The following is a 22,862-nucleotide window of genomic DNA, read 5'->3' as shown; positions in this document are numbered from 1 at the left end:
TCTTCTTCATTTTAATCTATACCATCTGCCTAGATATCATCCAGTTAGACTATAATACTATGCTAATTAAGAATATATTTTTAAAATCTGTGTGATCTTAGCACTATCTGCAATTTAAAATAGCTTTACATGTTATTAATTTTCAGGATATGTGTGTAGTTTGTGGCAGTTTCGGCCAAGGAGCAGAAGGAAGATTACTTGCCTGTTCACAGTGTGGTCAATGTTACCATCCATACTGTGTCAGTATTAAGGTAAATGTGCTTAGATTAAATGAGTTAAAGTATTTTTAATAAAGAATTTATTTACTTATGTGCATGTGTGCCTTTGTATATGCATGCATATGTATGTGTGCGTGTGCATGCATGTTTGTGTGTCTCTGAACATGTGCATGTGGATATTTGGAAGTCAAAGAATAACTTGTAGGAGTTTTTCTTCTTCTCTTCTCTTCTCTTCTCTTCTCTTCTCTTCTCTTCTCTTCTCTTCTCTTCTCTTCTCTTCTCTTCTCTTCTCTCTCTTCGTTTTTTGAGACAGAGTTTCTCTGTATAGCCCTGGATGTCCTGGATCTCATGCTATAGACTAGGCTGGCCTCGAACTCAGAAATCTGCCTGTCTCTGTCTCCCAAGTGCTGGGATTAAAGGCGTGGGCCACCACTGCCCAACAGTTTTCTCTCTCTCTCTTTTTTTTAACCATCTATGTGGGTCTTAGGGATCGCTTTAGATTACCAGGCATGGTGCCCAGGGTCTTTGCCCTTCAAACTATATTCCTAGTCCTAGCAGAGGCATATGAGTTTTTATTTTGTTTTATCACTAATATGGTTGTCTCAGTTCTTAAGACTAATTATCTATTATATATAATATGCCAATATTTAAATCAAGTATTTGTTCTTATTATGCATATGTGGCAGTATTTTAGTACTTTTAATACTGTTTCTAAGTGTTACTCCGATAAATTAGTTCCTAAAAATCTGTGTTCTTGATTTATGCAAATTATCCTGGCAGTGTATTGGAAAGGCATAAAATGTAGATATTTACTCTTAAAACAGTTTATTTTATAATTATATACTGAGAGGTTAGTTTACTTCATTCTGTTGTTCTTGACTATATTCGTGTGACTGCCCATGTCTCTCCCACATTTAGGTTCCTCAGCCCTTCTTCACATACATTTTCTCCTTATATCTAAAGAACAATGTTAGTACTATATATTTCATGCAGAATCAAAACATTTAAATCCCAAATTATTTAATGCCAGTTTAAAAAAAGTTATACATGCATAGGAGAAACTATTTCTTCATGTGTCTTCATATTCAAATGTGTTGAGATTTGACTCCAGAAAACTATTGAAGAAATCAAATATGATTCCTTTCAAGATGTGATTGTAAAGTTTTATGAACCCAATGATGTCTTAATATAGCCATTTCCCTTGACTACCATGATAGCAGTTTTTGGAGGAAAGCTAAGATTTAGAGATATTACCCAGAACTTCTGTGGATTTCTTTTAAGTAACCCATCCATTTCCATTTCCATTTTCTTTTCTTTTTTCTTCTTTTTTTTTGCAATTTTTTTATTAGGTATTTTCCTCATTTACATTTCCAATGCTATCCCAAAAGTCCCCCATACCCTCCCCACTCCCCAAAGATTTTTTTATTATTATATCTAAGTACACTGTAGCTGTCTTCAGATGCACCAGAAGAGGACATCAGATCTCATTATGGATGGTTGTGAGCCACCATGTGGTTGCTGAGATTTGAACTCAGGACCTTTGGAAGAGCAGTCGGTGCTCTTAACTACTGAGCCATCTCTCCAGCCCCTCCATTTTCAACTAAACTAATTGAACTTATATAAAGAATATAAAATAGGGGGCTGGAAAGATGGCTCAGATATTAAGAGCAGTGACTGCTCTTTAGAGGTCCTGAGTTCAATTCCCAGCAACCACAGGTGACTCATAACCATCTATAATGTGATCTGGTGCACTCTTCTGGCATGCAGGCATATATGAAGGCAAAACACTGTATACATAATAAATCAATACATCTTTAAAAAAAAGCATTAAAAAAATAAAACCCAACCTATTATTAGCTAATTACAGTCAGGTAGCATTTAAATACATGCTTTTCTAGCTATGTGTGGTGTCTTTTGTAGTATTGATAATTATTTTGGACAGAACATAATACTATATAAAGTCCTACTAATTGGAGAAACAAAAGGTGATGGTGAGATGCCTGAGTTCAACCCTGGAATCCACATAAAGGTTTAAAGAGAGAGCTGATTTGTGAGGGTGCCCCATCCCTTGACTTCCATCGGTGCACATGTGTACATAGTCACAGATGGATATGCACACACAGTAATAAAGAAACAAAGGTATATGGAGAAATAGTCAAGGCACATCTTCCAGGCTTATTTTTTATTGTGGCAATAGCAATTATTGTAGATTAACCATGGAACTTTTTAATCTTTCCAAAGAGCCTTTATTCTGAAGTTGATATTCTCATATATTTAGATCTAAAACCCCTAAGTAATGCTCTTCAAAGAGATAGAGTGTGTTGTTGTTTGTATGGGTTGCAGCTATAGAACACTTACTATTTTATAAATCAAAATGGAATATTTTAAAATACAAAAAAATAGAAACATTATTTGTTTAATGTTACTATGGTGATGTCAATTTATGTCATACGGTCTCTAAAATACTGTACAACTGTGAATAAATTAAGGTATATTCAACAAATTAGCTCTTAGCAGCAGCAGGGCTCTGAAAGTGGCTCTGACCTGAGGAGCACTTGGCAGAGCTGCTCTAGATAGTCCCTGGTCTATGAGCTTTTTGTGGTTACCATGCAGTTTACTGTACTATTCCACTCTGCTTTTCTTCTGGGCCCTTCATATGGTAAATAATATATTATAATTTGGTAATTTCAGACATTTAGATGAAATTAATATGTTAATCAAGGTAATAAGGAGATGTGTTTAAACATCAAAACCTCAGTCTTATTAAGCTCTATATCTGTAGCATTCATTTACTCTTTTCACGGGTCTTATTTTGTGGGTCATTCTCTAGTTCTAAGTAGTAAGCTGGTGTCACAGCTTGAGCAGTGTCTGACATTGCTGACTCATTACTCTGAATAATCACATTCAGGTTTGTAAATTCAGGTATATAATTCCTTCCTTCCTATTACATTTTATGGTAGTGTGTCACTGGACAGTTGATGCAGAAAAATACTGGCTATCATGCAGAAAATGTTCACTGTAATTCTAAGTAAGGAAATGTGGCTTTTGTCTTTTCTGGGTTTTTAATAGCAAGAAGACCATAATCATGAGTAACTCTCTATTCTTATTTTATTGTTTGTTTTTAGCCCACTGCACATACACCATCCTATCAGATTAATTTCTCAAATGCCATTTCCCTGGGGTAGTGTTCTGTATTGCCTTGCTCTAATCTGCCCACAGCATCTGACATGTGGTCCCTTGCACATCCTTAACTTGCCTGCACACAGTCCTTTGCCCTTTTCTTGGAACATATTCTTACTCCATTCCATATATTTCTAGCTGAGCTAAATTTCTTCCTCATGTGTGTGACTGACAGTCTGCCTTTTTACTTAATGACTCACGTAGCTAGGTTAGCTATTATGCTTAGTAGTTGTCTGCATAAGAATGGATATCGTACGACTGTATTTTAACGTTTGGGGTAGATGGAAAGTTTTGTGCTTATGAACCTTTGTACTTTTGCAACAAATAAAGACATTCTTATAGACATCAATTCCTTTTAAATGAATTCTGTTTCTTTCTCAGTAGTTTTTAGGCTTTCTCATTCCTCATGATCTGAGATCTCATAGTTCTTTTCTCTATATACCTTTCCTGTTTCCTATTCTGTTGTCACTGGGAAATATATGCTTTTGAAGTTGATCCCATGCAGGACAGTGCTGATACACACCTGTGACCCCAGCACTTGGGAGGCAGAGGCAGGAGGATATCTTGAGTTTCAGGCTTATCTGGTCCATTTGCACAGAGAAACCCTGTCTTAAAAAACAAAAACAAAACAGAACAAAAAAGGAAAAGTTTATTTCCTCACATTAATTTTTCATGGTATAGCTTCTTTGAGAATTTTATTAGGGATGTAGAGAGTCTCAAAAATCCTGCCGATTCAGGTCTTTCAGACAGAAATAAATGAGTAAAGATGAGCTATGTAAGTGCCAGCCTTATGACCTAAAATTCCTGAAGGACCATAAAATTTTAGTATTTTGTTATGATAATTTCCCCCCTTTTTGGTAGGGAAACAATTGATTGCAGAGAAACTGTTTGGTAGCTTATTTAGTAGAAAAGCCATACTGTAACCCAGAAGCATTTAATCCCATTCATAGACATACCATGTATAAAGATTTCATTGCTGTTGTTTAAAATCCTGTCAATAGTAGTAGGGCAGCTTATTCAACTTTAAAATCCAATCATTATATGTGTAAAAATAATGGAATTAAATCTGAAGCATTGAGAAGTATGACTCAAATGGTTATGTTAATCAGGTGGGTGCCTAAAAGTGTGCAGATGTGGTGTCTGTCCTATTAAGTATTTGGGCATAGTAATGTTTACCTGCTCCTGTTCTGTATGCATGCATGTATGTATGCATGTATGTATGCATGTATGTATGCATGTATGCATTCACGCACAGTGGAAATTCATGCAATGTTCTAGTTAAACAAAAATGATTCTAAGTTAAATACATAAAGCAATCACATGGGTTTTATTTTCTTTTTCCAGATCACTAAAGTGGTTCTTAGCAAAGGTTGGAGATGTCTTGAGTGCACTGTGTGTGAGGCCTGTGGGAAGGCAACTGACCCTGGAAGACTCTTGCTATGTGATGACTGTGACATAAGCTATCATACCTACTGCCTAGACCCTCCATTGCAGACAGTTCCCAAAGGAGGCTGGAAATGCAAATGGTACCCTAGGATTCATGTTACTTTGTCAGTCTTTCAAGTTCTGAACTTCTGTTCTCATTCTGTGCACTTGTAGCTTCTCAGATTTTTACACTTTAATACGAAAATAAACTTGATACTTTCACTGGGCTTTGGGTTTCAGGTGTGTTTGGTGCAGACACTGTGGAGCAACATCTGCAGGTTTGAGATGTGAATGGCAGAACAATTACACACAGTGTGCTCCTTGTGCCAGCCTGTCTTCCTGCCCTGTCTGCTGTCGGAACTACAGAGAAGAGGACCTCATTCTGCAGTGTAGACAGTGTGATAGGTACTGCGCCCCTTAACCTCCTTTGCTATCTTTAAAGCAGGTTTCTCAAAGGTAGTAACAAACCTTAGAAAATTACTTTGCTGGATTATAAATTTAGGGAACAAAACTTTGCTTTCTAGATTTTTAGTCTATTAGAAGCTTCCGGACTACTTTACTATTTAAATTTTTAAATTTTAGACACTTCAGGCTTTCAATTGGGGGTCTTTTGGTGATTTATCAGTCCCTTGAAATCAGATACATAATTAGTGTTTGCACATACACATTTTTGTGGAGAATTTCTCAGTCTTTTGGTAGATTCTAAAAATATTCTCCCTACATTCTTCTTTTTTCTCACTATTTCGCCCCTAAAACTTAAGATCTTGATCTTCCTAACTAGTATGTGCAGACTGCTTCTGTTGTTTTTCTATCAGTATTGTTAGCAGTTTAGCACTGAATGTACAGTGTCACCTTTGACTCATTGGTGGTGCAGGATTATTTGTAAGTAAGTTGTGTAGTTTTTGTAGCAATCGGCTACAAACTGCTCTAAAGCAAGGTCCTCTTCCTTGACATGCAGCACATCTGTTGCTCGGTAGATGCAGTGGGTGGCACTCTCACACACACAATTTTAATTGTACTCTTCTGTATTCTTGCCTGATCTGACTAGCTGCATTGCTATCTTTGTCTTTCAGCATTTGCTCACCATTGGATGCTGTCCTCCTAACAGCATGCATATGCTTTCTCCTTAGTGTTTATTCTCATTCCTTTTTCTTGACTTATCAGAGCAAGGATGGATCTTGTGGGTTAATAGTCATAGTTAGGGGGAAAAGGGGACATTTGAGACTTGGGGCTTTAGGTTTGAGGACTGTCATCTCCTGTTACGATTTTAAAAGGAGTTCAGTTTCAAGCATACTCACTTCTTTTAAATGTGTAAATGTGTTTTGTTTTAGGTGGATGCATGCAGTTTGTCAAAACTTAAATACTGAGGAGGAAGTGGAAAATGTAGCAGACATTGGTTTTGATTGTAGCATGTGCAGACCCTATATGCCTGTGTCTAATGGTAAGATAGTAACATAAACTGTGAGTTTTGCTGCCCTGTGTCTCCTTGATTTGTGAGATAGAAGTTGTTTTGTGTATCAAAAGATCGCCTAGTCGGCCATCACTGGAAAGAGAGGCCCATTGGACACGTAAACTTTATATGCCCCAGTACAGGGGAATGCCAGGACCAAAAGTGGGAATGGGTGGATAGGGGAGTGGAGGGGAGGGTATGGGAGACTTTTGGGATAGCATTGGAAATGTAATTGTTGAAAATACGAAAAAAAAAAAAGAATTATATATGTGTGTGTGTGTGTGTGTGTGTGTGTATATATGCATATATATAGACACAAATATATACACACACTTATATGTATATCCTGATTATCATGTTATAAATATTTTTAAATTAGATATTCATCAAAATAAAAAAAAAGAAGTTGTTTTGTACTATAATATACTTCCTATCCAAACTTTATTTAAATGGTTGTATAATGAAAAAATGAAGCATATGCAAATTAGATGTAAAATATAATTTTGCTCTCAAGGTTTAACCTCTTGGATTATTGTATTTAGAAATCCCCCATTCAGTCTCTGCTGGTTTTCTTCTCAGTGCTCCTTGTTTTGTTCTTGTTTTGGAAGCTGAGGATAATAGTGGGTACCAGTAATCTGAGTGCTTGGTGATGCCGAGGCAGCAGGATGGTGAAGCTGAGCTAGTCTGTATTACAGTGCATACCAGGCCAGGCTCAGCGACATAGTGACACCTTGTCTCAAAAAGCACTTGAAAATTAAATCATGAAATAATGCCTTTGAAAAACTAAGAGCTGCTTTTGGGGTTGGGATGGAGCACCTGGGTACACTATTTGGTTGGCATACACAAACGCTCTCCCCACCTCCCCGCCCCGCATTAAGAACTAACATCCTGTTGTATTCATACATTTGTTGAATGATACATGTACAGCAACTGAAAATTAATTCTGTATAAGTCTTTTTTTCTCAAACATTTCCTGATTGGTTCTTTTTCTGTTCAGTGCCTTCCTCAGACTGCTGCGACTCTTCTCTTGTGGCACAGATCGTCACAAAAGTGAAAGAGCTAGGTAAAATTGGAAATGTTTTTCTTTTAATTCTTAAACAACTGACTTGATGCTTAAATTAAATTAAGTGAATTGTCTGATGTTAATATCAAGAATTAATATATAAAATGTTCATATCCCATTTTGATGAAGTAGTATTCCTATAAGTTTCAGGAAATAATGAAAATAATAGCTCTTTGGATTAACTGTTAGTATCTTGCTTGCCTTCACTTCAGCTGGGTATTGTGCTTGCTTAGTTGTCAGTAAGGAGAAAAAGAAAGCCTGTTTAACTAAGCACTCATTTAGTACTAATTAATATTTTACAATTTGTTCTCTGATAACTTAGAATGATGACATGACATTTTATGATAGATTTATCCTTTAACCAATATTTTTACAATATTTGGATATAAAAACATTTGGATTATATTGAAATTATTTTAATAAACAAGTTTTCACATTAAAAGTTATCTTCAGAATTTATGATCTTATTAGTATTTTAAGCTAGAACACAAAACAGTGTATTAATGGGTTTGAATACATGTATATCATTGTACTTAAGGATGCAGGTTTTTACAGTGTTTAACACTCTTTGTAGGTGGTCAAATTGATACTGGTTTTCCAAATGGGCTTCTGAAGTATATTCATTTCTCTTATTTACGTTTTGGACTTCACTGGGAGAAAGCTTATTATTTGAGTGGCTGCAGCAGCAGCTTTAGCTCCAGGATCTTCTTCCCATGTTCATGGAAGCCAAGATGCTTTCAGTAAACCCACCCCCTTTTTTGTTAACATACATTCCTGTAGTCCTAAAAAGTTATCAGTGTTTTCAGTGTCACTGAACATCTTCAGTTTGTGCATTTTGTAGATAATTGCTGAATAAGTATATAGTTGTATCTTTTTGCCGTGTAGATTTTGGAATATTAATCAACTTATCAGTCAGTTTAAAATGAAAGCTTCAATGTGTGTCCTTGGGTTTGTAATCTTAGACCCCCCTAAGACCTACACCCAGGATGGTGTGTGTCTGACCGAGTCAGGGATGAGTCAGCTACAGAGCCTCACAGTCACAGCTCCCAGGAGAAAACGCACAAAACCAAAACTGAAATTGAAGATTATAAATCAGAATAGTGTGGCTGTCCTTCAGACCCCTCCAGACATCCAGTCAGAACATTCAAGAGATGGTGAAATGGATGATAGTCGAGGTAATGCTCATTAATTTTCTTGGGACACTTCCTCTCTGAGTGTTCTTAGATTTGTGTATGCATATTTTCTCATATGGAATGACTTGTGATTGAAATCTCTAAGAGCAGTATGATTGTGTAGCTTATAAGGTAGGTCATTCAGAGCGATTCTTTTCAGTTTGCTGATTTGTCAGCATAAGCCATCCTCTAAACTTTGTAAACTGTTGATTTATAAACATTTTCTTTGATCGGAATAGAATAGGTTTTTCTATCTGAAATTGTGATGTAACAAAGAGTTTTAATAGCAACATTAAATATAACACAATTTATGTTTATTTCCAAGATGACTACATTTGGTGTGTTTATTTTGGAGTGATTATTTTCATTTTACTCAGAAATAAAGCCATAATCATTTTTAATCATGTTTTATCACTTGGGGGTATTTATTAAATGAATATTATATGACAAAATTTGAAGTCTTATCAGTAGACTAACTACATAAATCTTGAATCTTTTTGTTTGTTTGTTTGGTTTGGTTTTTCGAGACAGGTTTTCTCTGTGTAGCCCTGACTGTCCTGGAACTCACTTTTTAGACCAGGCTGGCCTCAAACTCAGAAATACACCTGTTTCTGTCTCCCAAGTGCTGGGATTAAAGGTGTGCTCCACCACTTCCTGGCTAAATCTTGAGTCTTAATTCTTGATGTTAAACACAAAGATTACTAAAAACAAAAACAAACTAAAATAAACAAGAAAGTGATCCTTTTGAGTTCTTTGTTTCCTCCCTCTTACTGGGCTTCTCTGTGTAGCCCTGGCAACCCAGGAACTAGTTGTGTAGACTGTGTTGGTTTTGAACTCAGAGATTTGGCTGCCTGAGCCTGGGTCATTATGCCACACACACTCCCTGGGAACACAACACAGGCAGGATGATTCCCACCCCATCCTTGGGCACCTACTGTCTTCTCTTTACTTCTCAGCCACTCTCAGTGCAGGTTATTAGAATGGCTTGGTGATGTTTTACTTTGCTTGGTTTTTTTTTTTTTTGTTGTTGTTGTTGTTTTGTTTTCTTTTGTAGTTTTTAAGTTTTCTGTATTTGATAGAATATGCAGTTTCTTTGTATATTTACATTTTCTAGAAGGAGAACTTATGGATTGTGATGGAAAATCTGAATCTAGTCCTGAGCGGGAAGCTGGAGATGATGAAACTAAGGGAATAGAAGGAACAGATGCCATAAAAAAGAGGAAAAGAAAACCATACAGACCAGGTAGAGTATACCAACTAGTCTCTCTCTCGGTCTGTCTGTCTCTGTTTCTCCCCCTACCCCTACTGAAATGTGTATTAGTGTTTTGTTTGTGTGTATGTAAATGCATCATGTGAATGCCTACTGTCCACAGAGGCCATAAGAGGGTGTCAGATACCCTGGAAGCCATGTGGGTGCTGCGAACTGTTAGGATCCTTCAGAAGAGCAGCCAGTGTTCTTAGTTGCTAAGCCATCTCTCTAGGCCCCGAGGTAGATAATTCAGTATAACAAAACTTTTGCTAATTTACCAATAATAACATTTGGAACAATAATAATGATGACTTATAATTGGGGCTATGTTTAGCATCTTACATGGGACTGATGGATCCTTTACATTGAAAGTGTAACTACTTGACAATAAATCATTATCCCAAATGTTAACCATTTATTAGTTGGTTTTTATTTATGTTCAGCTTTTAAAGCAATTCATGTATTTTCTTCATCAGTCGCTTTAAAGGTTGAACATAAATAATGTTCTTCATCAATCCTCTTTTAAGCGTTCATTTTGAATAGTTTTATGTTTTTATTTCAGTAATTATATAGGCTTAAATGTGAACAAAACAAGGTTCTTCTGTCTTATTGAATCTCTAGTGCAGTTGATACCATTCTCATTTTTTTAGTTCATTTTTTTATTTATGTGTATGTGTGAGCTTATGTGAGCGAGTGTACCCGAGATTGTAAAACTGGAGTTAGAACTATGAGATGCCATGTACGTGCTGGGAACCACACTCAAGTCCTCTGCAAGAATTATAAGATTTATAACCACTGACCCACCTCTCTGCCCGTAAATCTTTCTTCTCTGGTATATTTCATTGGTAGAAAAAAAAGCATTTTTCATTATTTTAAAAAAAGGTATTGAAGTCTCTCACCAAAAGTTGTAGGCCACATTTATTGATGTCTGTTTTTAGTCATAAAGCATTAGATTAATGCAATCTCTGTCAGAATTTTGCATTTGTGTTCTTCAGGACTCTTAGTGAATAGCTCTGATATTATGTCTTTTTAATTATTATGTTTCCAAGTATATTTGTGCTTTTAGGTGGAGCATATTTCTTTTAGAACATCATCTTTTAGAATGATGTTTTCTGTCTAAGCTGCTTTATCTATCACATGTGGGTGACATCCACATCCCTTTATTTGGGGGCATTATAAAGCAATTTACTGGACAAGAAGATCACAACAAAAGCTTATGAGATTTGGTGCTGTAAAATTTGCTAAGCATTTTACCAATTTCATTTTGCTTATATTTATGATATGGGAAGAGCTACTATGTATTATAGCTATTTGACAGTTAATGGATTACAGTACTGTAAAGTAAAATGACTTACCTGAGTTGAGTTAGTAGAATTCTGTGTTCCTAGCTTCGTGTATCATGTGACTTCTGGCCTTTCTCACATGGGAAGGCTAGGCAGCACCACTGAAATCATATTGATCAATGAGGGTTAGTGTATTTTAGTTCAGTTTTCATTCTCACCGTGCATGCTGGTCTGCTGTGCTGTTCTCAGGAAGTGTAACTTAACAATTATGGAAGGGAAAGAGACGTATCAGCTCCTTAATATTCAAGCTCTATTGTTTTATTTGGTTTTTAATTTGATCTTGTCTAGAACAGGAAATCTAAGTAGTTCTTTCCATATACTGGCAAGTTGTATTTCATGTTTGATATAATAACACTGGTTTTGACATTTATTTTTACTTCCAGCCTTCTCTACTTTGCACAAAAATGAGATGCAAGGATATAGGGATTGCTCAGCAGGTAAAGTGCTTGCTATGGAAGCATAAGACTGAGCAAAGTTTAAGTACTCGGCACCCATATAAAAACTAGTCGGGTCACCATGTACTATAATCCATTTATTAAGGAGTCAGAGACAAGGGTTACTAACATAACTCATATAAATTTACATAAGCACACAAATACACATACATAAAAATGATCTGGAAATTTTTAAAGGAACTTAATTATTCATGATATCATTTTGAATCCTGTGACATACTCTGCTGCAGTGTATAAGGTAGAGAGAGATCAAGGATAAGATCCAGGGCCAGTTTCTGGCCTCCACACACATACATGCACACCCATCCACACACACACACACACACACACACACCCATACACACCCATGCCTCTACACATAGACTCAGACCTGCATACATATACTCATACACATGAAAAGAGATTATTAATTTATATTAAACATACAATTGAATTTTGAAAAAACTTCACCATTAAAGACAAAGTCATTCTTTGTACTAGAGAATTCTAGAATTATTTATCACTTGTGCACTTTCTGTTTTATATAGGTATTGGTGGATTTATGGTACGACAAAGAAGTCGAACAGGACAAGGAAAAGCCAAAAGATCTGTGGTTAGAAAAGATTCTTCCGGCTCTATTTCTGAGCAGTTACCTAGCAGAGATGATGGTATGTGCCAATTTTCTTTGGTTTAACTCCTTGGGATTGATACTCCGTTGGAATGAGTGGTCGCTACCATAATAATGCTACATGCAGCATTATGGTTTCAATCTAATAAAATATAGTCTTTTGAGTTTTTTGTTTTTGTTTTGGGTTTGTTGGGAGGAGAGAGAGTGAAGGAGGGAGGGAGGGAGGAAAAGATAGAGTCTGGTCTTTTAGTTCAGCCTCGTGGCGATTTCCCTACATGGGCCACGGCTACCTCAAACTAATATACTGCCTCAGCCTTGCCAGTGCCACACTTAACACACACATGCCATTTCCCCACATTCCCTTTATTGCTTTGGTGCTAAGCTCACATTCTATGATGGTCTACGCTCCTCACCTTTGCTTTGACATTTTAAGGCCTTACCACTCACTCTGTTAGATGCTTCCTGTGCTATATTAGAAGAGTAGAAGAATTAACTCACTCAGTTGTATCAGATACTCTCTGCCTACTTTAGCAAAGGCCTCTCTTTACCTGCCTTATTGACCTAATATACGATCAAACTTACAGGCTATTTAATTGCCCAACAAATCTATTTTATTATATTTTATAAATACATTGGTACATTTTGTTAACCTTGCTTAAGAAAGCTAAGTCTTTGTTTAAGATAGCCCTTTGTATAAGTTTGAGTGCTCTGGCCAGGCAGCGGTGGTACATGCCTTTAATTCTGGCTCTCAGGAGGCAAAAGCAGGCAGATCTGAGTTCAAGGCCAGCCTGGTGTATGGAGGGAGTTTCATGTCAGTCACTGCTACGTAAATGTATTAGAAGCCTGTCTTGAAAAACCAAAACCAAAAAGTCCTCCAGCATGCATAACACAGCATGCCTTAAAACATCCTTCATATGCAAGTTAGTACTTTTTTGAAACCTTAATGACTTTTTTTTAATTTAGGAAGACTTATTTTTGATATAACCTAATATGGGTTTAAGAATACTTAAAGAATTTCTCTGTTTTCAAGTATTTAGAAAAAATTTTAGACTTGGTTTTTAGTTCAGTATTTTCATTTATGCCTAGTAAAACTAAAGCAAATTCATTCATTGAATTTTTAAATTTCAAATATTGTTTCTTACTCTTCTGTTAACTTTTTGATGTTTATTTTATATTCATATTAGACTATCTGCTTTCAGCTATTGTTTATTTCTTCATGTAATTGATTTGGAATATAAATTGTTTGAAGATTTTGCCAATCTCTGCGTCTGCTTTATTATTTAATCGTCTACTAGGTGGAGGGCATACATTATTTGCTTATTTAATTATTTCTCCTCTAGAAAGTCCTTTTGTGGGGAGGGGCTCATTTTCTGTTTAGATCTTTTTTCTCCCCCTTTAATGAAGTGAAGATTCATTTTGGTTCATGCTTTCACAGGGGTTAGTCAATGATGTTTGGTGTACATAGGGTAGTTTAGAAATTTTAAGAACTTAATTGAAGATGTTTTCTTTCAGAAATTTTCAGCTCTTACTTTCAAGCTGAGGTCCTACTTTCCTAGAGCTACTTTAGCTAAAATCCTAGATCTTCAAGCAGTTTCATCTTCCTGTGTTACACAGACTCAGGGGTGTTTTTTGTTTTGTTTTATTGCAACAAACTCTCAGCCATTGTTTCTTTTTCTTTTGAGTTCTCAGGAGAAGTGTTTGATGTTTGGTAGAAAAGCTAAAAAACAAATTCCATGATGTGATAACTACTTGCTGTTTATCCTGCGGGGTGATCTATTGAGTTGGTGTGGCTGTACTTCTTTAACAAACTGGCTTTAGCTGTTAAAAGAAAATGTGCTATCCATATCCACTGAATTTTCTTTAGGAGCTTGTGAGTAGCCATCTCCTCATAGTTCTGAATATCTGGTGTTTTCATCCTATGAAATTTGTAAATATACTGTTTATCAAGTCATGTTTTTACTTTGCATGCAAATGCTAGCTATTTTGAAACAATTGGAGCCAAGCCTCCAATTTTTAATCCCACCACTTGGAAGACAGAAGTAAGTAGATCTCTGAATTCAAGGCCAGCCAGGTCTATGAATGAGTTCCAGGTCAGCCTGGGCTACCTAATGAGACTTTTCACCACCCCAGACCCTAAGTCCCCCCAAAACAATTGTAGGAATTGTAGGAATTTTACTAATACTAGAGAGGTAAGAAATAGAATTTTAAAGATGTTCAAAACTTAGAAATGTGCTTTAAGATCTTTGTACAATGTAAGAGCTTATTTGTTTATACATAACTATGCATGCTGGTAAGCTATGAAATTACTGTATTTTTCTAGAAAGCAAGTACCACATATTTATAAACATGGCTCTTATTTCAGGCTGGAGGGAGCAGTTACCAGATACCCTAGTTGATGAGCCTGTTTCTGTTGCTGAGAACACTGACAAAATAAAGAAGAGATACCGAAAAAGGAAAAATAAGCTTGAAGAAACCTTTCCTGCTTATTTACAAGTAATATTTTGCTTTATATTTATTATGTGGTTTGCAAACTTAGGAAATGTATTGAGGTTTTTTTAACTGCTTGTTTTTGTTAACATCCTACTCATTCTGTATAATTGTTCACTGATTCCTATAAATGACATTTACCAGGCTCCATCTAAGAATGAATATCTGTTTTGTTCTTGGTGTGCTTTGATATTTCTTTCTCGTGAAGGCATGTGTATATATTCATATGTATATGTGTATATATGTATATGCATATGTGCAGTCCTAGGGATCAGTGCCAGAACCATGTAGCCACAGGCAGTTATAGTTCACTGAGCTATGTTCCAGCTTTAGAAAATATGTTATCTCTCTCTCTCTTTATAAATATTATGCTTTCTTACTTTTTTGAACATGGATTCTAAGGGATGAACTTAGATCTTCATGTTCATACTGCTAAGTGTGCTGTTGGCCATAACAATGATACTTTCAGGATGGGAAATACTACTTAAAATCATCCATATATGTGCACATGCGCAAGCCAGCTCCTATTGATATTTCCATTTATCAATAGAATTTATTGCATTTAATTTTATTGAAAAAGTTCTCAGTAGCCCAAAATCATCACTTCAATAATTGCTTACCACAATTAGTGAGAGAACTAAGTCAAATAAACCAAAGAATCTTCAGATCTTATATAAATCTTTTGCCTTATAAAATACTTTTTTTTTTTCCAAGACAGGGTTTCTCTGTAGCCCTGGCTGTCCTGGAACTCACTCTGTAGTCCAGGCTGGCCTCGAACTCAGAAATCCACCTGCCTCTGCCTCCCAAGCGCTGGGATTAAAGGTGTGGGCCACCATGACCGGCATAAAATACATTTTTAATTACCACATAACTTGCTTAGTTTTCTTCTTTAGTAATTAGGTTACTGACATTCATTTTTTGTATGTATGTAGAAGTGTAGATGTGAACACACATTTACTGTAAGTAGAGGTCAAAGATCAACCTCAAGGTTGGTCCAAACCTGTCCTCCTTTAATTTTTTTTTCATTGTGATTTGGGGTTCAGTGATTGTGCTGGGATAGTTGGCCAGTAGGGCCATGGCGTAATCTCAGCACTAGATTTACAAGCATTGGCCACCAGAATTGTTAACATGGATCCCAAGGGTTGAACTTAGATCTTCATGTTTGACAGCAAGCACTTTAGCTACTGAACTGTCTCCTCAGTCCCTAGACTACTAACTAGTATCTTACTGGCTGAATGCTAGTTAGAGAGCTTAGCCTTTAGGTCTGTGTTAGAGATAAGTAAGCAAGGAAGCTTGTGCATATGTGTTTAGAAATTAACATCTGATCTCTTCCTTTAATAAATACTTTCCGGTCTTTTATTTATTATTATTTCTGTGTATGTGGGTGTCTACTAAGGTATAAACATTGATGTCAGACAACAGCTTTTGGGAGTTAGTTCTCTTCTTCCACTGTGGAATCTGGTTTTCATGGTTATACAGCAAATGCTTTACCTGCTGTGCCATCTCACAACATACCATCTCTTTCTTTGCCATAGAGTCTCATCATTCACCATAGAGGTCACTCATTCTTTTGGCCTCTCTGGCTTGCCATGAGCCTCAGGAATCTACCTATCTCTGCTCACTCTCCTATATCCACTCAGCCCTGAGTTATATACCCTGTTGCTTTAACTTTGGTACCTAGAAAACCTAGATTCTCATGCAGTAACAAGCATTTTACTCAGAATCATCTCCTCAGGAAAGAAAAAATACTCCTCTTTGGGGGGATTGTCTTTATGCCCTTCTTTGCTCTTTGCCTGCCTTCTCCTCTCCTTTTCCTCTGATCTTTCTCTTTCTCCAGGGCCTCACTATGAATCCCTGGCTTACCCAGAGCTTTCTATTTAGGCTAGGCTGGCCATTGAGTTCACAGAGATCTGTCTGCCTCTGTCCTCTGAGTGATGAGAATAAAAGATATGCACCAGTATACCTGGCTCTGGACTTTTTTTTTTTTTTAAATCAGTTGGCCCTTTAAATAATATATATATTTCTCTAATCTGTTTTTCAAAATGGATGAAGTAATCCTCTATTACAAGAAAACCTCTCATTCATTCGTACAGGTAGAGTCTCTTGTTACCTTGCTAGTCTTCGAACCCTGGGTTTTATGCATCTTGGCATGCACTCTACTAACTGAAGTACATCCCTAACCACTAAGCCTGCATTTTAAAATGTCCTAACAATTTGACAACAATAATAACAAAAAGAGCTTAATTGTGTGTTTTTAACACGATAAAGTAAAATGCTAATTTTTTTTTTTTTATTTCATGTCGATGGGTGTTTTGCCTCTGTGTCTGTGTACCACAGAGAGGAAGAGGGCATTTGATTTCCCGGAACTAGAGTTCCATACAGTTGTGAGCCGCCATATTGATGTTGGGACTTTTTGGAAGAGCAGAAAGTTCTCTTAGCCACTGATCCATCTCTCCATTTCCAGCTCTGTGTTAGCTTTCAAATATAGACAGGTGACATATCAATGAACTAGGTTCCTTAATTTTTAATAACCATAATAGAAGGCACACTTGACATTCTTTTGGATTTACTGAGAAGATGGTCTGTTCCTTCAATAGATCTTTTTGTTACATGAAATCCATATTTAGGAAGCTCCTTTAGCTGACCATCAGAATTTGGAAGCGAGTTGTTTGCAAAAGAGCATGTAAATAACTTGGTCATTCTTTCCTTCTTTGCATTTTTGTTTATATGTTTCTTTGTTTTTCATTTTGTGTGTGTGTGCTGTTTGTTTAATTAATTCTTGCATTTTATTTTTAAAGATAGTTTTAATGTAGCCTGGATGGGCCTCAAATTGACTGATATATAGCCAAGGATGATCCTTATCTTCTTATCTCTATCTCTGTAGTGTTAGAATTACAGTCAAGAGCTAATATGTCTGGTTTTAAAGGAACTTCTAAGAAAAATTGAACCTTAATCTGGTGAGATGGCTTAGCAGGTAAATGCTCTTCTTGTTTTTAGTTTTGATGACTTGACTTTGGTTCCTGGAACCACAGTGGGGAAGGAGGAAACCGACTTCTACAAGTTGTCTCTTAGATCTACATATGCACCACATGTATTTATAATCATGTGTCTGTAAGGGCCCCTAGCCTACTGTACTCTTATGGTCATAGTTCATTCTTGAAGTCACTAATAATGTCTAGATGAAAACCATATCAAGCTTCTCTTTAATATAAATTCTAAAGCTTAAAAACTTACCAAATTCATCTGAATATTATAGATACTCAGATGAGTATCTACCACAAATTCCTTTCACTTATCTTCCTGCCTCTCTCATACAGTCAAACTCATTAGCACATCCAGAAGATCTTTAAAAAGACAAAATCTAAAGTTCAACTACTTCTTCCCTTCACTAGAGTCACCCAAATAGAATCACTGCAGAGGGGCATGGCAGTAGCTTCTGTTTCTTCAACACTTCACAACCTGTTCTTCACCAGGAGATGTGGGTTCCTTTCCCATGCTGGGATCAGACCCAAGCCGTCTGCATGAATGCAGAGTAGATGAATGCTCTACCGCTGAGCCATAATCCAGACCAAGCGTGATCTTCTCATAAGATAGAACTCAGTCACTTCTCTGCTCATCCCACTCGTCTGAGAATAAAGTCTAATCTCTAAATCACACTCTGCATGACCCTAAGTATCCCTTCTGACTCCTTCTTTTGTTCTTCCCGTGGTTCACTTTTCTCCGTTCATCAGCCATGTCAAGTTTATTATCAAGTTTATTTCTTCACGGATCTCTCTACTCTTTACATGGCTGGAACATTCTTATCATTCAGGCCTGAGCTCAAATGACACTTCTCTGTAATATAAACTCTAAAGCTTAAAAACTTACGAGATTCATCTGAATATTATAGATAAATATTAAAGTCATGATGAGTCATTAAAAGTATTATTAATGGCAATCTTGTTGTTGAAGTTTATACTTAAGAGACTATACCAGCGATTGATATCCAAATATCAAATACATTTTATAGTCTTCAGCATTCTTCATTATTATAGATTGTAGCCTTGTAGATTTTCAAATACTATTTTGATAGTGGGATAGCTTATTCATTCTAAAAAATCTGAAAATTTTGAGTAAGATATAAGATCTCTGGCAGACTTCATTCAGTCCAGTGTGTGTGTGTGTGTGTGAGAGAGAGAGGGGGGGAGGGGAGAAAGGGGAGAGGAGGGGAGAGGAGAGGAGAGGGACAAACAGACAGATACATATACACACACCATTGGCATTAGAATAGAGAGAGGTCAGAGGACCATTTCAGATGCTGGTCCTGACCTTGCATATTGTTTAAGACAGGTGCTTCTTGTCTACTGTTTTAACTTTGTGTAACTTACTAGCTGGCTCATGAGCACATGAGGATTCTCCCGTCTCTGCTTTCCATCTTGACATAGGAACTCTGGGATTGCTGACATGTGCTATTTTGCTGGTATTTCATGGATTTTAGGGATTCTTTTTCAGTTCTACACAGTAGTGCAGTGAGCATTTTCACTACTTAGTCTACTTTTCATCCCTCCCATTTCCTTTCTAAAATTAGGACCATTAACATTGTTCTAGTTAGGGTTTTTGTTGCTTTAATGAAACACCATAACCAGAAACAAGCTGGGGAGGAAAGAGTTCATTTCAGCTTAAGCCTCAGGTCACACTGCGTTGCTCAGGGAAGTCAGTGCAGGAGCATATGGGCAAGAGCCAAAGCAGAAGCATCCCGGTGCTACTTACTGGCTTATAGTCCATGGCTTGTTCAACTTGTCTTTTTATAGCACTCAAGGCTACTGGGAGTGCCACTGTGTGGCCCTTCTCTCCGTGATATGGGCTCTCCCGTATCAGTCCGTCAAGGAAATACACCAAAGGCTTGTCTGTAGACCAATTTGGTGGGGCTGGGATAATTTTCTCAATTAAGGTTACTTCTTTCAAAATGGCTGTATCATGTATCAAGTTGACATAAAACCAGCCACAAACATTTTCTATATGTTTTTTGCCACCTCAGAAATTTTGTATATTTTATATTCTTACAGAAGTCTTCATTTGCACATTTTGTTGAACCTATCTTTCAACCTTCTTCAGAACCTTTCTTTGTTAATATGTGTCTATATGCTTCGAAATACTTGTTTATTGTGTGTATGTGTGCTTGTGCATGTCCATGAGTGTCCATGTACTTGTGTATCCCCGGCATACATGTAGAAACAGGACAACTTACAGAAGTCAGTTCCTTCTTCCACTGTGTAATTCCTAGGAATTGAATTGAGGTTGCCATGCTTCGTGGCAAATGCTTTTATCTGCTGTGTTATCTCACTAGTCCTTCTAAAAATCTGCATTTGGGTTTGTGGATATACCTTAGGGATTTTACCTAACATTTATGAGGTCTGAGTTTCAACTTCCAGCTTCTACCTCCAGTGCTGTAAGCAACAGCAACCTACTGCCCCATTTCCTTTTGTAGCATGAATATCTATCCACCTACCTTCTATGGATTGGTGCCACTTTTACTTAAAGTGTTATGGGGAAAAAAGTACCTGTGAACCTTCTCTTTATGTGTGTGTGGCAAGTAAATGATAAATGATACTAGCTCTTGCAAACTCTCTGAAGTTCTTTATCTAGAAAGGTCACAGAGTAGAAAATATCCTAATTCAGGGTTTCTGGGTTGAAGCAAATGAAGGGGAGTCCTGAGGTCCTCCATTTGTTTTCTCTGTTGATCTCTGTTCTGAGGAGTTCGAAGAACTCACTTTGAAGCACTGTCCTGTCTAGTGCTCATCTGAGTAGATGAAATAAAAGCAAGCAGCCTTTCGTAGCTTGCAAATGTTCATGCATGGTCTAAAGTTTCTCGGATTCATAGTATCAGTCCAGTCCTCTGATGTGGCTGTATGCTGCAGCATGATTACTGCAGACACTGGAGCTGTGCAGATCCTACAGTAGTGGATCAGAATCTTGTGGTATTCGTAGTAGATAATCCACAAATACTGATAACAGTCATGAAACTGCCTGTGCTATGAGTTAAAGAACCAGTGACACTGTGCGTGAGTTTTAAAATGTGATTGTAGATGAGTCTCCAAACATAGAATTATTTTGCAGTTTCTTGAAACACATTCAACACAATTACATTTTTATTTGTTTAATTTGGTTTTTGAGAAATCTATCAAATTTAATTTAACACAATGTATACAGAATTGACAGAATCTTGGTGTATTTCTATATTCAGTTTTTATGTTGTTAAATGCAAACATTTTCTTGTCAAAATCATGACAAGATGATGTTAGCTTTATAGCATTTAGAACTAATAATTTTTTTATGTGTTCATCTTTGTTTAGGAAGCATTTTTTGGAAAAGATCTTCTAGATACCAGCAGACAAAACAAGCTGAGTGTAGATAATCTGTCAGAAGATGCAGCTCAGCTTTCATTTAAAACAGGTTTCTTGGATCCTTCCTCAGATCCGCTACTGAGTTCATCTTCTACTTCAGCAAAACCTGGAACTCAGGGTATGTAGATTAATTCACAGGTATTTTCCTTATGCCACATGCCATTACTTTCTAGTTACTATAACACTCATATAAATACTTCTGTTTGACCTCATGCTTTATTCAAATCAACTTTATTAAAATATAATTTATATTCAGTAAATGTAGCCTTTTTTAGTGGAAAGTTATATAAGACTTGCCAAATTAAATACTTCTGTTTGACCTCCCTCATGCTTTATTCAAATCAACTTTATTAAAGTATAATTTATATTCAGTAAATGTAGCCTTTTTTAATGGAAAGTTATATAAGACTTGCCAAATTAACCTACTCGTGTAATAATCACCAAATCAGTAGTTGTGAGAGAAAACTTTCAGTTTATACTTTATCAAGAACAGGATTAGTCATAAAACCCAAAGAAATTCTAATGTGTCAAAAACTGCAAAATGAATGCCGACAGTCAGGAATTGTTTGTAGATGTAGTAGTATGTCTACATACAGTTTCTCATTACTGACACTTTGTTATAAAAAGGGGCTCCAGTGCCTTGCCACTATATTTATCATCACCTATGACTGCATGAGATCATGACTATCAAACATGTCTTCTAGCTGGCCATAGTGGTGCATGCCTTTAATACCAGGTCTTGGGAGACAGAGGCAGGCAGCTGTCTGTGAGTTCAAGCCAGCCTGGTCTATGTAGTTAGTTCTAGGGTAGTCAGAGCTACACAATGAGACTTTGTCTCTGAAAACCCTAAATATATAAATGTATATCTCCAGTTATTCTTACATCATTGTTGAACGAAGTTGCTCCTGGTTGAGAACCACCATGTAAATGTAGTAAATGGAGTGACTATTAGAAGTCAGGAGAGAGAGAGAGAGCTGGGGGATGACTTTGTAGGAATAGAACTTGTGTTGCAGTGACAGGACCTGAGTTTTATCCTGAGAACCCATATAAAAATGCCAGATGTGGTAGTGTTTACTTGTAATCCCAGAACTGAGGAAGTAGAAGCAGGAGGCTCCCTGTGTATTGCTGTATAGCCATTCTAGCTTAATTGGTGAGCTCACCTGAGGTTGTCCTCCACTCTTCACAAGCATATGCGCACACACACACACACACACACACACACACACACACACACACACACATTTGCTTGTACAGTGTTTTTAAAAAAAATAGTTATGAAGGAGGGTGAAGATGCAGTTCAATTAGTAGAATCTTTGGCTGTCATGCATGAAGCTTTGAGTTTGCTCCCCAGCACCTCATAAACTGTATTCCTTTTGAGAAAAGGAATCAGGAGAATCAAGTTCAAGGTGTACTCTATTATGTTATGAGTTCAGAGGCAATCTGTGGAGCATGAGATCCTGGCCTCGTTAAGAAAGAAATAAAGTGAGAGAAAGAAAGGAGACACATGTGTTTAAGTATTTTATCAAGAGGTTCTAAGAGCTTTGTTGGATTTGTAAGAGTTATGAGTACAGCGTTTGTCTTTTCTTCTAGATATTTATCAATTATAGTGTGATATTATCGTGGCATACTTTTGCCGCTTGTTGATCTTTAATTTTATACACTCTTTTTAGAAAGAAGTCTTAAATAATAGTGTACTGAATAATGGCTTTAGGTATTAGGTTAAAGCTTTTTGTACCCAGCATTGTCCAGTCATGAAACACAGCTAACTTTCTTGTGCTGTAACTTTTACATCTGGAAATTCAAGTACTGATTTCATGTACTTGAGTACCC

At 36.7% G+C, this 22,862-nt stretch overlaps 1 protein-coding gene across 30 annotated transcripts in view; it reads left to right on the top strand.

Moving 5' to 3' along the window:
• The window catches only part of Kmt2c (lysine (K)-specific methyltransferase 2C), a 227,061-nt gene that overhangs the window by 139,293 nt on the left and 64,906 nt on the right, over nt 1-22,862 (top strand). For all 30 annotated transcript variants that reach the window (XR_003955625.1, XR_001784670.2, NM_001081383.2 and 27 more), the window contains 10 exons: nt 147-251; nt 4,743-4,924; nt 5,064-5,228; nt 6,155-6,264; nt 7,271-7,336; nt 8,299-8,511; nt 9,623-9,751; nt 12,083-12,202; nt 14,525-14,655; nt 20,982-21,150. Coding sequence is in view for 28 of the 30 variants with exons in the window: in NM_001081383.2 (NP_001074852.1) it covers nt 147-251; nt 4,743-4,924; nt 5,064-5,228; nt 6,155-6,264; nt 7,271-7,336; nt 8,299-8,511; nt 9,623-9,751; nt 12,083-12,202; nt 14,525-14,655; nt 20,982-21,150 (1,390 nt within the window). In the remaining 2 variants the exon portion in view is untranslated. The remainder of the gene's footprint in view (nt 1-146; nt 252-4,742; nt 4,925-5,063; nt 5,229-6,154; nt 6,265-7,270; nt 7,337-8,298; nt 8,512-9,622; nt 9,752-12,082; nt 12,203-14,524; nt 14,656-20,981; nt 21,151-22,862) is intronic.

This window comes from Mus musculus, chromosome 5, assembly GCF_000001635.26.
Source record: "Mus musculus strain C57BL/6J chromosome 5, GRCm38.p6 C57BL/6J".
NCBI classification, from domain to species: domain Eukaryota; kingdom Metazoa; phylum Chordata; class Mammalia; order Rodentia; family Muridae; genus Mus; species Mus musculus.
Note: the sequence above shows the minus strand (reverse complement) of the source record. Positions and strands in the feature narration are given on the sequence as shown.